Here is a 14701-nt window from a genome sequence, read left to right on the forward strand (position 1 = left end):
CCTTATCTTATCGCAAGCTCGAAACCACTACTTGACAAGGGTCAGCGGGTCGCTCAAAGGTACCCAGGAACTGACGTCGGTTGCCCGGTGGGCCAAGATATCCACGGTCATCCCACCAAGCCCATACCTTGACCAATCAAAGCAAGCCAAAGGGAACTAATTAAGCAGCCCGGCAAACGACGCGTCGCCAAACACGAAACGCGATTTCTACGCGCGCCGCCCCTGGACACTTGCCAAATTATAGTGCATCTAAATTCCGTGCTTCTGCATATCCCACTCACTAGAGCCGTGCTCCGTTATCCAGACAAAACACAACCAAAGATACCAATTCTCTCAGCCCAAATCGTTGGCGCCGATTTTTTTTGTGTATACCATGAATTAGATCCTTCCCCTCCGAGCCTCCAGATTTCTTCAATAATACCCGACATCCACGGTCACGCTTGCCTATCATGCCCAAGATCGACAGGCGCTCGAAGCTGGCAGAGCTTCGAGCCCTCCGAGCGGCCGGTAAGAGGGTCAACTACGAAGTCGAAGAGGTTGACGAGTTGTACGAGGAGGTCGACGAGAATCAATACAAGAAGATTATTCGGGATCGCCTGGACCAGGATGATTTCGTTGTCGACGACAATGGCGAGGGATATGCCGACGACGGTCGAGAGGAGTGGGATCGCGCTCCTCAGCACTACTCGGACAGCGAGGATGAGATGCCAGTGAAGGGTCGAGGCAGGCCGAGCAAGGCTTGTAAGCGCGCCCAGTCGTTCCATCCTTCAAGTAGAGCATCTACTAAGATTCAACAGCAAAGAAGGAGCGCGAAGACGAGGATGCCAAGCGGGACGCCAATGACCGAGACATCAGCGAGTACTTTACAAAGGGCATTACCAAGACCCAGGCAAAGCCAAAGGTTCGTTTTATAGACAAGGATTGAGCGAAGCAAATCTTTTGACACCGAGCACAGGTTACCAAAACAAAAGAAGACGACGCGTTCCTTGCTGATTTGCTCGGCGAGGTCGACGCTAACATTCCCGCTCCTGCATCTCGCTCGGCTAAGCGCAACAGATCCCCAGAACGACGACGAGCCCGCGTGCTATCACCCGCGCCCGAGGCTAGACCACGTGTCACCAAGCGAACGAAGACTGTGGACGACAGGTTATCATCCCCTGCCATCGACGATACGCTGCCCGATGATGGCTACCTCCCCCCCCTGGGCGAAGCCAGGGACGACAGCCCTGCCCCGATCACAGTGGATGACGTTCCCATGTCCGATCTTGCGCCATCTTCACCTGCTGCCAAGGTAGCCCAGCGCAAGGGCTTGATCAAACAAGAGCCCAAGGAGGATGACGAGGACATGATGGAGGTTGCCCACGCCGGGACGGTTACCGCTGCCAGCGTCAACATCGCCGGGTCAAGGCCACCGAAGAAGCTGGTCAAGCCGGATCCCTATCCGACCCCTATGAGCTCGTCCCCGGTCAAGCCGGCTGCTGTAGCGGTCGACTCATCTGCTTGGAATATCATTACGGACCAGCTCAATGTTGTTACAGGCGCTCCTGCTGAGGCTAGAACCATTGGCAAGATTGACTATAAAGACGCCATAGAGGAAGACGGCAGCCTCAACATGTTTTGGACCGACTATACCGATGTTAACGGCAGCCTCTGCCTTTTCGGCAAGGTCTTGAACAAGAAGACTGGGTTGTACGTCAGTTGCTTCGTCAAGGTCGACAATATCCTCCGAAAGCTGTTCTTCCTCCCCCGCCAAACAAAGGTACAGGGCGGAGAAGACACCGGTGAGAATATCGAGATGATGGACGTATACTCTGAAGTAGACTCGATCATGACCAAGATGAATGTTGGCATGTACAAGATCAAGGCTTGCACCCGCAAGTATGCTTTTGAGCTGCCAGGAATTCCAAAGGAAACTGAATATCTGAAGTGTCTCTACCCATACACAAGTAAGTCGTCGAGAAAATGGCAAAGTGACAGGATAGTATTACTAACTCGAAACAGAGCCCGTGATCGACGGATCGGCCACTGGCGAAACCTTCTCGCATGTCTTCGGAACGAACACTGCGCTCTTTGAGCAATTTGTGTTGTGGAAGAACATTATGGGTCCTTGCTGGCTAAAGATTACCGACGCCGACTTCGGCACCCTTAAGAACGCTTCTCACTGCAAGCTTGAGGTGCTGGTTGAGCACCCTAACATGGTGTCTACACTCAACGAGTCCACGGATAACCTCGATGCCCCGCCCCTGACCCTGATGAGTCTTGCCTTACGGACGGCCTTCAACGCCAAGGCCAACAAGCAAGAAATTCTCGCGATCAGCGCCCGAATCTATGAAAAGGCATCTTTGAATGACACAACCCCGGCCGAGAAGCTCCCTTGCCGGACATTCACCCTCATCCGACCTCACGGCGCAGCGTTTCCTCTCGGGTTTGAAACGTTGGCAAAGGAGAGAAAGAGAGGCCTCATCAAGACTTTTCGACAAGAATCCGAGATACTGACGTTCTTTCTCGCTCAGCTTGATGTTGTGGACCCAGACGTCATCCTTGGACATCAATTGGAAGGCGTCGACTACAGTGTTCTGCTCAACCGCCTGCACGAGAAGAAGACCCACCAATGGTCTCGTCTCGGTCGGCTCAAGCGGACGCAGTGGCCGGCTTCTATGAATAAGATCGGCGGCAACGTCTTCGCTGAGAGACAGGTCATGTCTGGTCGTCTGCTTTGCGACCTCGCCAACGATGCTGGAAAGTCTGCCCTGCACAAGTGTCAGTCATGGAGTTTGACGGAAATGTGCAGTCTTTATCTGCCGGGCAACAACCGCAGGCAAGACATTGACAACGAAGCGGCACTCAAGACCTGGGCGACCCAGTCCAAGGAGGGCATGATGAACTACGTAACCCACATGGAAACCGACACCCATTTCATTACCGCGCTGGCCTTGCAGGTCCAGCTCCTCCCTCTGACCAAGGTCCTAACCAATTTAGCCGGCAACTCCTGGGCGAGAACTCTCACTGGTACTCGCGCTGAGCGGAACGAGTACATTCTGTTGCACGAGTTCCATCGCAACAAGTATATCTGCCCTGACAAGCAAACCTTCCGGGGTAGGATGACCCAGGAAGAGAACCAAGACGATGAAGGTGAAGGCAAGAAGAAGGACAAGTACAAGGGTGGTCTCGTCTTCGAGCCCGAAAAGGGTCTTTATGACAAGTTTGTCCTGGTCATGGACTTCAACTCCCTGTACCCCTCCATCATCCAGGAATTCAACATTTGCTTCACGACCGTGGACAGATCCGCAGTGGTAGGTCTACGTGTCATCATGGTCCCGGCACGCACCAATAGCTAATTCGTTGAGCAGGAACAGGATGAAGATGCCGTGCCCGAAGTCCCCAAGGACCAGGATCAGGGCATTCTGCCCAGACTTATCGCCACGCTTGTCAACCGAAGAAAACAAGTCAAGGCGCTAATGAAGGACAAGGGCGCAACGCAGGATCAGCTCGCCACCTGGGATATCAAGCAGCAGGCGCTCAAGCTTACGGCCAACTCCATGTACGGATGCTTGGGATACACCAAGTCTCGTTTCTACGCGCGCCCTCTGGCTGTCTTGACCACGTATAAGGGCCGTGAGATTTTGCGCAGCACCAAGGAACTCGCCGAGAGCAACCAACTCCAGGTCATTTACGGAGACACAGATTCCGTCATGATCAACGCCAACGTCGAAAATGTGTCGGATGCCTTCAAGGTCGGCCAAGAGTTCAAGAAGGCTGTCAATGAGCGATACAGGCTCCTTGAAATCGACATTGACAACGTCTTCCGCCGCATTCTGCTGCAAGCCAAGAAGAAGTATGCCGCCATCAACCTGGTTCAGAAGGACGGCAAGTTTATTGAGCAGATGGAAGTCAAGGGTCTTGACATGAAGCGTCGTGAGTACTGTGGTTTGTCCAAGGAGATCTCCAGCAAGATTCTCAATGAGATTCTCTCCGGTGACGAGACCGAGAAGTCCATTGCCCGCATCCATGAGTACCTCAGAGACATATCTGGCAAAATGCGAGAGCAAGCCATACCGACTCAAAAGTACATCATCTTCACGCAGCTCGGCAAGGCTCCTACGGAGTATCCCAACGCAGACTCGATGCCCCAGGTCCAAGTTGCCCTCAGGGAGATTGCCAAAGGAAAGAACGTCCGCCGTGGCGATGTTATCCCGTACATCATCACTGGAGACCCTCAGAGCTCCGACCCTGCCCCGAAGAGAGCATTTACTCCGCCAGACGTCATGAAGGCTGACTCCGGTCTCTCGCCGGACGTCGAGTGGTACCTTGGCAAGCAAATCTTCCCGCCAGTTGAGCGCCTTTGCGCGAACATTGTCGGCACCTCGAGCTCTCAGCTCGCGGAGTGCTTAGGACTTGACATACGCAGGTACAAGTCAGTTCAGGACCAGCAGCACGGCGGCTCGAGCAATGATGTGGAAATTCACCCTCTGGAATCGCAGATTCCTGACGATGTCCGCTTTGCCGAGTGCGCCCGTCTCTCCCTCCGCTGCCGCAAGTGCAAGGCCTCTTCGACGTTTGAGGGTCTGCTGGCGCAGCCTGACCGCGTGTCGGCATCTGGTGTGCTCTGTGGCCCCTGTGGCGCAACCATCTCGACTCTGTCGATCGTGGCACAGCTCGAACATGCTCTCCGCACCCAGACGGCACGGTATTACGAGGGCTGGCTCGTGTGCGACGACTCTGCCTGTGGCATGCGCACGCGGCAGATGAACGTCTACGGCACCCGCTGTTTGGGCCCCAAGGGCCTCGCTCGGGACTGCCTGGGTCGGATGCGCTACGAGTACACAGAGAAGGCAATCTACAACCAGCTCGTATACTACGCTAGCCTGTGGAACGTCGACAAGGCCAAGGCCAAAGCCTCGGCCGAGAGCGGTAACGACATCTCGCGCGAGGATAGGGACAAGATCCTCGCGCTAGCGGAGCACAACCGTGCCCGCTTCGACACGGTCAAGGGCGTCGTGGACAAGTACCTCGACAAGTGTGGCAGGCAATGGGTCGCCATGGATACCTTGTTCGCCAAACTGGGCTTCAACAAGCTTATTGCTGCTTCTACCGCATAGGGAGGGGGAGGACTGCCAAGGGTCTACATATCGGTGTGGCTAATGATTACGGACGGACGGGTTCGTGGGCATGATTCTGCTTTTGGAGGAGTTTTCTATAGTGCTTGTTTGCTCTTTTCCCCCCTCCTTTTTGTGTTTATCTGTACGCCTTGGTCTCAATTGATTGGGAGACTTTGACTTTGAAGAAGCTGAGGAGTCTGGAGTTTGGATGGGCTTGGGATGAGGCGGCATTCTCACAAGTTGGTCGTGTGGTATCTTTCCATAGTTACAAGGAACGAGCTCATCCTCATCCGGATGCCCGACACGCACACATGCACTGATCATCGTTCACTTGGGATTTCGATGTCGAAGCAGTCGAAAATCCCCTCTCTAAAGACGGCACTGATTTGGTTGGCAGGTCCATGGTGCATTCAGGGGTGAAAGAGGGGAGAATTGCTATTTACGCAGCTGTAAGGTCACTTACAAGAGCAAAAACTCCTACCAGAGCCACATTGGTTGCAGACACGCACAGAGCGTTCTGCTAACCACTACTGTCGATCACTCAGCGCAGGACCATATATCACCATCAGGGAAGTAGTCAACTAAGGAGTCTTTTGATTTGCACTGTGGTCCACTAGCCCGGCTTCGCTGCCGAAATAAATGTACAAGTTCGGAGGAAAACCTTCTCTCCCTCCCTCTCCCTCCCTTACTCTGTCTATTCTAGATCCTGTTGATTAACCCCATGCCGAATTTGTTTTCCCCCCCAAGTTGATTTGCTCAAGCTTGGAACCAGGTTCACCGTTGGCGACCAGTAACCCTAGCCCAGTTGGAGCATCCACCAGGAATGCATTCTCTTATAAGAGATGCTGGATGAACTGCACTGTTCCTTCCCAAACTCTGGGGCAACCTCTGGGACATGCCGCAAATGATCGCAGTTCGAGAGAGGGGGGAGGGGGAGAGAGAGACAGACAGACAGACAGACCGGACTGCTAAAGTGCGACCCAAGCCAATGCCAAAAGGAAAAAAAAGACGTAAATCCCCTTCTGAACAAATCCCATAGCTCCCCTTTTTGCATAAGAACAGGATCCACGACCTGGCCGAAGCTCTCATGTATGCTTTTTTGATGTCCGCCTGTGAAAAGAGCAAAGCGTGCGCAGCCTGTTCTGTGCGCATGAGCTCTCCATTACTGGATGGACTCTCCTGAGGTCGTCTCTTGTTCCGTACGTCTGGCTTATTCTGCACTCGACCCAATTCATAACCACTCCTTCCACCCCACGTAGCCAGGCACGTAAAAGATGACCCATAAAGCGTCGTGAACTCGTATTAGAAAAGGAATAAAACACAATGTGTGGAGAGGCCGCTTCGGAGTTGATGCGGTCGGTTGAAGAGAGAGCCGAATGTAGTAAATAGGGATTACATTCGGATCCCGGAGTTGGGAAGCCTCTCTTCTCGTCGAGAGGTCATCTCAGTGTGAGTCGTCTATGTCGGTATTCTTGAGGTATCATGGTCCGCGGCAAAGATCAAGGTAACTTTTTTGGAAAACGAACTCTGAAAACCCTCAGTGTAAATGCACCAAACAGCCCCCGCCCCCTGTCTATTTGCTGAAATGCAATGACTTGATGGAAAAGGAAATGCTCGGCTACTCTCTTCATTTGCTCTCGGCAGCAGTGCTGTCAGGAACAGCCTTGGACAGTGCAGGAGACGCAGCAGTCGAAGGGGGAGAGGCCGGGTTTTCGCTATCCAAGTTGGCGAGTGCGCTATGAACAGGGTTAGTGGCTTTGGCTAAGAGCAACAGAAAAGGGGGGGGACCCGCGGGAACTTACCTGAAGGCGTTGGTGTGTTGCGTAGTGGGCGGCGTTCCGGTGCGAGATGAAGCACCTGAATCCTCGCCAGGTCGGCCAAGGGAGCCGCCGGGTCCGAGTCTGCGACCGCTGTTGCTGCGCGAGCTGAACATGGAGGTGGGGCCAAGGGAGATGTTGCCGCTGGCAGCTCTGTTGGTGGAGCCCTTCAGGCGCCGCAGGTCGTCCATACCGACCTGGTTGGACTGAGCCTGCATATAGCCGGACGAAAAGTTGCGAGAGTCGCCACGGCCCATGTTGGGGCGACCGCCGGGACCGCGCTGGCTGCCGCCGCGCTGGTTCTCCTGCGCTTTTTGCAGAGCAGCTGCCTCGGCCTGTCATTTCTGTTAGCATCGAACGTGATCATCAAGAAACGTAGACAGCATACCTCTGCGCGGATCTCGTCAAGGGTCTTGGGGCCCTTGTTTGCTTCCTTGGAAGCCCAGCCACCCTTGCGGAGGTCGATAACGTCCAAAAGCATGAATTTCAATCTGCTCGCAAGCTCGGGCATGTCCATCATGTGCTGGATGCGGTCGAAGTAGACGTTCATCAAGGCCTTACCCTTGTCTGAGGCGTCGAGGTTGCTACCGATGGTTCTCAGCAGCTTGGACAAAGACTCTATCTCAGCCTCGTCGGGAATGCCCTCGTAGTCGACAAGTTTGCGGACACACTCATGCATGATGCGCTCCGTGAGCATGCCAAGTTTGTACAGTTCACCAATGAACTGAACGAGACCGAGTCCACGACGCTTGGCGGCAGCGGCGATGTAGTACTCATCAGAGAGCATGGCAGCCTCCGATGACTGAGGCTTGCCTTCGTCAACCTCTTCGGGCTTGGTGGGCAGGTTGACCTTCCAGCCACGCTCAAATTCTTCCTGGCAACGGTTGAGCAGGTACTTGCGGAACAAGGCGCCGCCGCTAACGACAACGCCGTTCTTGTCCTTGATGTTCTCGTCGCGAATCTCGGGGCTCATGGTGTCAAGCATACGCTTGCAGAACTTGGCATACATGGACGCCCAGTGAGCCTCGTCGGTAGCCTTCTCAAAGGTGAGCTGGATAACCTGGCGGAGGGTGCGGCCGTCGGACTCGTCCTTGGACTGGCCGGCAATGGTGAGGATCTGGTCGGCAATCTTGTCGAACTTCTCCGGGGTCATCTTGTTGAGAGCAGCCTTGACCTTACGCTGAACCATTTCGGGGTCCATGTGATCGGCGCCAGGAGTAGGGCCAGAGGCGCTCGGCTTGCCAATGCTGGTCGGCTTCCAGCCAGTAGCTGAGACCGTAATAGGCTTGAGCTCCATACCCGCAGTGAGAGGCATCGTCTTGGCCGCCTGCGCATCCTTGGCGTTGTAGTCGTTGCGTCTGCTACCACCGCCTCCTCTGGCGGAACGGGTTCTGGGAGAGTTGGGTCCCATGTTGGAGGAAGAGGGCGTGCGCACCATCTGGGGGCCGGGGAACGAACGGAAAGTGCCCATGTTGCCGACAGGGCCACCTCCGGAGCCCATAGCAGCGTTGGCCATGGCAAACCGCTCGGCAGAAGTAGTGCCTCGGACGTTGTTGGAAGGGGCTCTGAAACCACCCATGGTGGAGTTTGCGGTCGTGGCGGCAGCGCCGCGCTGGGATCCGCCGCGGCCGGAACCGGCGCGGGGAGTGGACGCAGAGCGAGAGCCATCGTTGTCGCCAATCAGCGACTTGACCTGTTGGTGGAACTCGGTGGAAGGTTGCTCAGTGAAGACCTTCTGGAACTGCAGCAAGAACTGAGCGTCGTACTTGAAAGTCTTGCCCTTCTTGGCGACCGCAGCATTCAGGGCCGGATTAGGAGAGCTGATGCCAGAGGGATAAAGATCCTGGTTCATGACAGTCAAGAAGCGAGCAGACTTCAAGGACTGAAGAGCAGCGCTGGGCTGAGGTGCCTCCACGGGCTTGGTGTTGAGGGGTGCCAGGTTCAAAGGAGACGGCTTGGAGCCGCGCTTCTCGGTGGGGGTAGCTTTGGGCGCAGAAGCCTCGGTAGGAGTTGAGGCCTTTGAATCGCCAATGCTGAGACTGGAAAGCTTGTCGGCAACATCGCCAACCTGGGCAGGCTCACTCTCGCCAGCCTTGGTTTTCGCGAGAAGCTCGGCGACAGAGGCACCAGCAGCCTCGGCACGCTTCCTCTCCTTCTCCTCCTCGAGACGCTCCATCTCGCGCTCAGCCTCGCGGAGTTTGCGGTCTGCCTCGGCGGCATTGGTGGCCTTGTTAGCTTCATCAGCCTTCTTCTGTGCCTCCTTCTCGGCCTTCTTCTTAGCATTGTACTCGGCGGCCTCCTTCTCGCGACGGGCATCCTCCTCTTCCATTTCGCGGATCATGCGCTCCACTTCATCCTCCTCGTCGGCAGCGGGCTCAGCAGGCTTCTCGGCCACCTTCTCAACAGGCTTCTCGGCTTCTGCCTTGGCCTTTGCCTCGGCAGCTGCCTTCTCTTCCTCGGCCGCCTTGGCCTTGGCCGCCTTCTCTTCTTCCTCGGCCTTGCGTTTGATCTCGGCCTCCTCTTCAGCCTTGCGGGCCTCTTCCTTGGCCTTCTCCTCAGCCTCGGCCTGGGCCTTGGCTTCGGCAGCCTTCTTCTCATCTTCGGCAGCCTTGGCCTTGGCCTCCGCCTCTTCCTTCGCCTTATCCTCACCGCCCTTGGCCTGTTGGATCTTGGCCCTCAACTCATCCTGAATCTCTTGACGAGTCTTAGGAGTTGCCTGGCTGTCGGCGCGGACGTGGGAGGGAGTGGCTGACTTGGGAGGAGGAGTTGGGGTCGAAGTCACAATCGGAGGAGTCTTGGACTGCTGAATGCTAGGAGCTGGCGAAGAAGGGGTCTTAATGCTCTTGAAGTCGACGGCCTCACCGGCAGCGTTCTTGATGACGATGGCAGCGCTCTTCTTAGGGCGGACGAAGTTGCCAGATGACGAAGCCACAACGGGGGTCTTGACTTGGGCATTCTGAGACTGGGGAGTACCGGAGACAACGACAGGTTGGCTCGGCTGGCCAGTGCTAGAGGAGGGTCGCTCAGAGTGAGACGAGGTGCGCGACATGGCGGTCGGCGCAGGCTGGTGGTAAGGAGGGGGCACGAAGCCGGGCTGGAAAGTGGGAGGGCCACCAGGAGGGGAAGGCATGTATCCCATCTGGTTGTAGTACATGGGGCGACCGAACTGATCGTACTGAGTCGGTTGGGGAGGGTAACCGTACTGCTGCTTTGTGTTTGTTAGCAATCTCTCATAATTACCGCTTTCGGGAGAAAGGTCAATGGAAGGAACTGAAGGAAGAGGGAGGAGAGCTCGTGTCTCATTCGATGACACAAAGCCACGCTCGGCGAAGTTGTGTTCGCCCAAGTCAGGATGGTATCTCGGACTCGGCCGGCCAGGGGCGGTCCAGAGATGGTCTCCGTGCTTGCTATAGCGTCGAGGCTTCGTATTGTCGTAAGACATGTCATGGGAAGAATCCGTGTATCGCGACTTGCTGTGGGGAAACTTCTCCCAGGTCTGATACTGGCTCTTCTTCTTTTTGCTCTTGACGGACGGAACGAACGAAGGAGCCAAAGTCGACGGAACGAAAGCATCTTGAAGGGAAGGGGTATGTACTTGTTGTTGCGCCATGTTGGGAGGCGGGTAATGGTACTGAGGAGGAGTAGCCATGGGCATCGGGTGCATCTGCGCCGGAGGCATATTCGGGGTTCCTGGCTGGGACTGGGCCAGGGCAGGGCTTCGGGCCGGCTGGGGCGAGTTGGGGTAGGGTTGCATCGGTCTTCCAGGGTGGAAGGCAGGCGGCATGCCGCCGCGGCCCTGACCATTACGGTATTGCTGGTTGGGGGGGAAGCCCATGTTGGCGTTGTAGGGAGGCTGGTGAGGGTTGAAGCCACGGCCACGGCCGCCCTGAGGCTGGAAACCCTGACGGTTGGGACCCTGGTTGGGACCCTGGTTGGGACCAGCAGCGTCACTGTGCTGGGAAACACCGGATTCCCGACGAATATGCGAGCCAGGCTGCGCGGGCTGCGCGGTTTGGGTCTGAGGAGTAGAGGCTTGTCTCATGTGGCGCTGTTGAGAGTAAATGTCAGTGGGGGGCTCACGAGCGCCGTGTCCGGACAGGGCCATGTTATAGTTACTTACATCGCCATCGCTTCCGAGACTGCCAAAGGTCATGGCGTTGGATGGAGCCATGCCCGAGGGAGGGCGCCCACCGCTAGCAGAAGGTTGGGGGATAGGAGAGGGAGAATGCGCAGGAGAGGGCACACGCTGATTGTTGGATCCGGGGATGGGGATAGGAGCAGCCGTTGCCTGAGGGGTGCTGTGGGCGACGGCGGGAGAGTTGTAGCCGAACTGAATACCAGGCTTGGAGCCTCCGACAGGGCCGCCGTTGGGAGCGAAGCTGTTGGGGCCGTTGGCGCTAAGAGTGACGGAGCTCTTGCGGGCGTGATCGGGCGCGTTCCCGTTCATGTTGTTGTTGGAAGAGCCGTGAGCGACTGCTGGGGCAGCGGGCACAGCAGGTGTGATGGGAGGACGTCCATTTACTGGTGACGGAGCAGACGGCTTTGCATTTTGCGCAGAGGAGCCACCGACCACCACAGGTGGGTTGGATCCCGTCGCAATCAGCGGCGTGGAGGCTTGCTTCTTGGTCGCACCGGCAGCGGAAGCATATGAGGGAGCCGAAGTCGCAGCGGAGGTGTTGGGCGCCGGGTTGGACTGAGGGTTGGCAGTCGAAGTCATATGTGGAATCTCGTCGTAGCGCGTGTCGTGAGGAGAGTGGCGTTTGATGAGGAACCGTGTCGTAACAAACTTGACGATCGGTGTCGAAGAGGGATGATGTACGACGATGCGAGAAGAGGACGACGAAAAGGTGGTCGAACTGGCGCAAATGGAACGATCGCTCGGATACCGAATCTCAGATTCGACTGGGTGTTGCAGATCGCAGAAATTCAAGAATGAATGACTGTGTCAATAACTCGAAAGAGAAGAAAAATCCTCGTGATGTAATGGATCGATTCGAGTTGAAGAATCGATTCAGATACCAAGAGGGTGGGGGTGGGTTGGAGGGAGGAGATTTTTTCTCTGTTGTTGCGGGAGGAAGTGTTCGTGGATTCCTAGACGGAAGGAACGAAATATCGCTAGGCGACGGCGAGTGGAGAGCGCAGAGAGGGGACAAGGTATGTCTGCCTGTCTGTCTGCCTTTGAGTTGGTCTGTGGAAGAAACCAAATAAAGGTGTTCCTTAGACCAGCAGGTATTACAGAAGAGGGGGGGTTGTCTTCTGAATGGGAATACCGAAGAAACTGTTGATGAAGGAAGGGTCTCTGGTGAGGAATTATCCACCTGGACCAGTTTCGGTGTTTGTGGTGGGAAAGATTTGGAAGAAGACCGGCCAAAAAAAATTTGGGCGAGGGGAATAATATGGCGTGGAACCTTGGGGAGCGCGAAGGGAAGGGGGGGTGGGAAGGTACCTTGCCAAAAGTACCTCTTCTTGAAGCCCGCGCCGCGCCCACGCCCAACCAATACTTACAGTGAATCTGCTTTTTTTTCTATTTTACAACTTTCACTTCTCTGGAGATAACTCAATCACCAACCAGCCCACATAAGTACACACACACACATAAAGGCATGCAAACACACATGCCTAATATCATCCATCCTCTGTAATTAGATATTTTGTTCTATCCCCGTCTAAAAGACTGCTGTTCTACTTATTCTGCCCTGTTTCCCTTTTGAAGCACCAGAGAGAGGGGCAAAAACATTGTGCGTCCAGTCCCTGTCTCCTCTCTCCACAGGGCCACAGAGGCCACTATCTCTACAACCTACAGCACATACGTACTTTCCGCTACCTGGCTACCCCAAGCCATTCCTTTTAGTGGGATAGCAGTGCGTTGATGGCCGAACCCCTTCGCTTATCATGTGTACGGCATCTGACCCTCATTCACCACACACAACCGACAGTGTGGATTGGCAAAAGAGGAATAATTCATACTCTTTCCTATGTGTCCTAGGTTGTTGGGTTGTCACAGATGTCGCCGTCCCAGAGAGAGCTCTCCTCCCCAAGGAGATGTTCGAATAGGCCATGACATTGTCTTTGTCCTGTGCGTTTCGTCGGCCAAGGCAATGTCCAGCTATTCCTGGGCAATCGGTCTCCCATCTCCTATTCCCAACGCTATCCCAAAAGAACAAGGCACAGCCAGCAGAAACATACAAACAGGGCACAAACAAAAAAGAACCGAGCTTGCTTCTGCCTCAGGTTTGTAATTGGTGTCTGACAGGCATGCCTGGCGGTCTCAAAGGATGCCAACCCAAAGCAAGGCGATTCGCAGCTCCGGCAAGGCGCCTATCTGCCTTTCAACATCATTTTCCTGCAACGTTGACGTGTTGCCTATTCCGGACACTGTCAGTGGAAAGGGATGAAGAAAGTTGATGATCGATACGCTGAGATGAGCGTAGCCGGGTCAAGACGCAGACTTTTTGCATGCATGCCCTTTCCCCGACTTCTGATTCTGACCTGACTGGCCCGGACTCAGCGCGTGCCGTGCCTGAACCGCCTTAGGTTGGGGTACATGTAGATACAAAATAGGCGCTCGAAAGGAAGCAGGGGGCGGGGGAGGAAGGGGGGAAGCGTTCGATTCAGGTTATTACCTCAGTTTCGGGCTGGATACGGTACGACGCGAAATGCTCACGCAGAGGGTAAATTAGTGGTAGACGTGGTAGCAGACGTGCTTATTCATAGATGGACTGTGGTCCCAGATCCTTGTTCATTTTGCATCCATCTGCACGACAAACTCTAGGAACCCTTTTTTCCCTCTGTGAATTTTTTTTCTTATTTTTTCTTTCTTTTTTCTGCGCCTCCCCCTCCTCACCAGCGGCCGTCTGCTCTACTGAAACTGCCCTGCTGGCCTTCAGTGCTTCAGGGTTTGCTGGACTCTCTGAGCTTTGTGAAACTCCGGTACTCGGTTTTCTCCTCTCTATTTTTATTTCTTCTGTGGTTGCCTGGGCGTGCTTGGAAGGTTCCCTCTGGTACGGCGGCAGGCTGTGTGGAAGTGCGAATTTCCATGACAACCGGTGGGCCGTAGTGTCTTCGTCATCGCGTGTTCATACGAATACTACGTGCACTATTCCGTACTTACCTTAGGGTCACGAGCTTTCCACGTCTTCCGCGGGCATATATCGAAGAAGTGGAGATACAACAGCAACACCTGTTCAGGAAGCCGAGGTGTCCAGCAAGTATGTTTGCTGTTGGGAATCACCCAACCCTGCAACACGCGTTGACGCTTTCCTTCAATTGCAAATGCATAATGGACGCATGGTTCGCAGACCAGCTGGCACGTACTCGCACCTACATTTATCTCTTGGTTGATACGCCATCTGCTGCCCCAACATGCAGCGCTGACGCTTCTGGTGTCATCGAGAGAATATCTACAAATGCGTTTGATATATTCCTGCACCATGAGTAGGGACATCCGCTCGGCAATAGTGGCCATGAACGTGGAAAGTTCAGTGTTTATGGATGGCGCAGCCGGAGACCCCTAGGGAATCTGTGAGACGACAACAATAAGACCAACACCGCTGCATCAAGGGGGAAGAGAGAGAGAGAGAGAGAGAGAGAGAAAGAAATTTTAAATCGATTATGGAGGTTGGTTTCAAACACTGACCCTGGTCTCCTGGCAAGGAGCAAGAGGCGAGCAAGGCTGGACAAGGGCCACCCCAAACGTCCCTACCCTGCCCGAGCTCATACCCCTGCAGTTGTCCGGCGTCGGGGAAAGGCTGACACGTGCCTCGATTTTTTCTTTCTTTTTCTTCT

The 14701-nt window shown here is 55.0% G+C and overlaps 4 protein-coding genes across 4 annotated transcripts; 1 reads left to right on the forward strand and 3 right to left on the reverse strand.

Annotated features, from left to right (window-relative positions):
- The first annotated feature begins 267 nt into the window (after positions 1 to 267).
- CDEST_00770 (Putative DNA-directed DNA polymerase, family B, exonuclease domain, ribonuclease H-like superfamily) lies at positions 268 to 5681 on the forward strand. Its single transcript, XM_062916929.1, has 5 exons — positions 268 to 741; positions 798 to 901; positions 956 to 1946; positions 2002 to 3293; positions 3351 to 5681. The coding sequence occupies exons 1-5, from the start codon at positions 450 to 452 to the stop codon at positions 5097 to 5099; spliced, it is 4428 nt and encodes a 1475-aa protein (XP_062772980.1). The 5' UTR covers positions 268 to 449; the 3' UTR covers positions 5100 to 5681.
- A 103-nt stretch (positions 5682 to 5784) lies between these two features.
- Positions 5785 to 6349, reverse strand: CDEST_00771 (uncharacterized protein). The gene has a single exon (XM_062916930.1). The coding sequence runs from the start codon at positions 6249 to 6251 to the stop codon at positions 5874 to 5876; it is 378 nt and encodes a 125-aa protein (XP_062772981.1). The 5' UTR covers positions 6252 to 6349; the 3' UTR covers positions 5785 to 5873.
- A 377-nt stretch (positions 6350 to 6726) lies between these two features.
- On the reverse strand, positions 6727 to 11633 carry CDEST_00772 (Putative MIF4G-like, type 3, eukaryotic translation initiation factor 4G1, eIF4E-binding protein; the record flags this gene model as incomplete). Its single annotated transcript, XM_062916931.1, has 4 exons — positions 6727 to 6835; positions 6902 to 7251; positions 7305 to 10964; positions 11037 to 11633. The coding sequence occupies 4 exons, from the start codon at positions 11631 to 11633 to the stop codon at positions 6727 to 6729; spliced, it is 4716 nt and encodes a 1571-aa protein (XP_062772982.1).
- Positions 11634 to 13974: 2341 nt separating this feature from the next.
- CDEST_00773 (uncharacterized protein) lies at positions 13975 to 14454 on the reverse strand. The gene has a single exon (XM_062916932.1). It carries the CDS (start codon positions 14379 to 14381, stop codon positions 14013 to 14015), a length of 369 nt encoding a protein of 122 aa, XP_062772983.1. The 5' UTR covers positions 14382 to 14454; the 3' UTR covers positions 13975 to 14012.
- Between the last annotated feature and the right edge of the window lie 247 nt (positions 14455 to 14701).

This window comes from Colletotrichum destructivum, chromosome 1 (assembly GCF_034447905.1).
Source record: "Colletotrichum destructivum chromosome 1, complete sequence".
NCBI classification, from domain to species: Eukaryota; Fungi; Ascomycota; class Sordariomycetes; order Glomerellales; family Glomerellaceae; genus Colletotrichum; species Colletotrichum destructivum.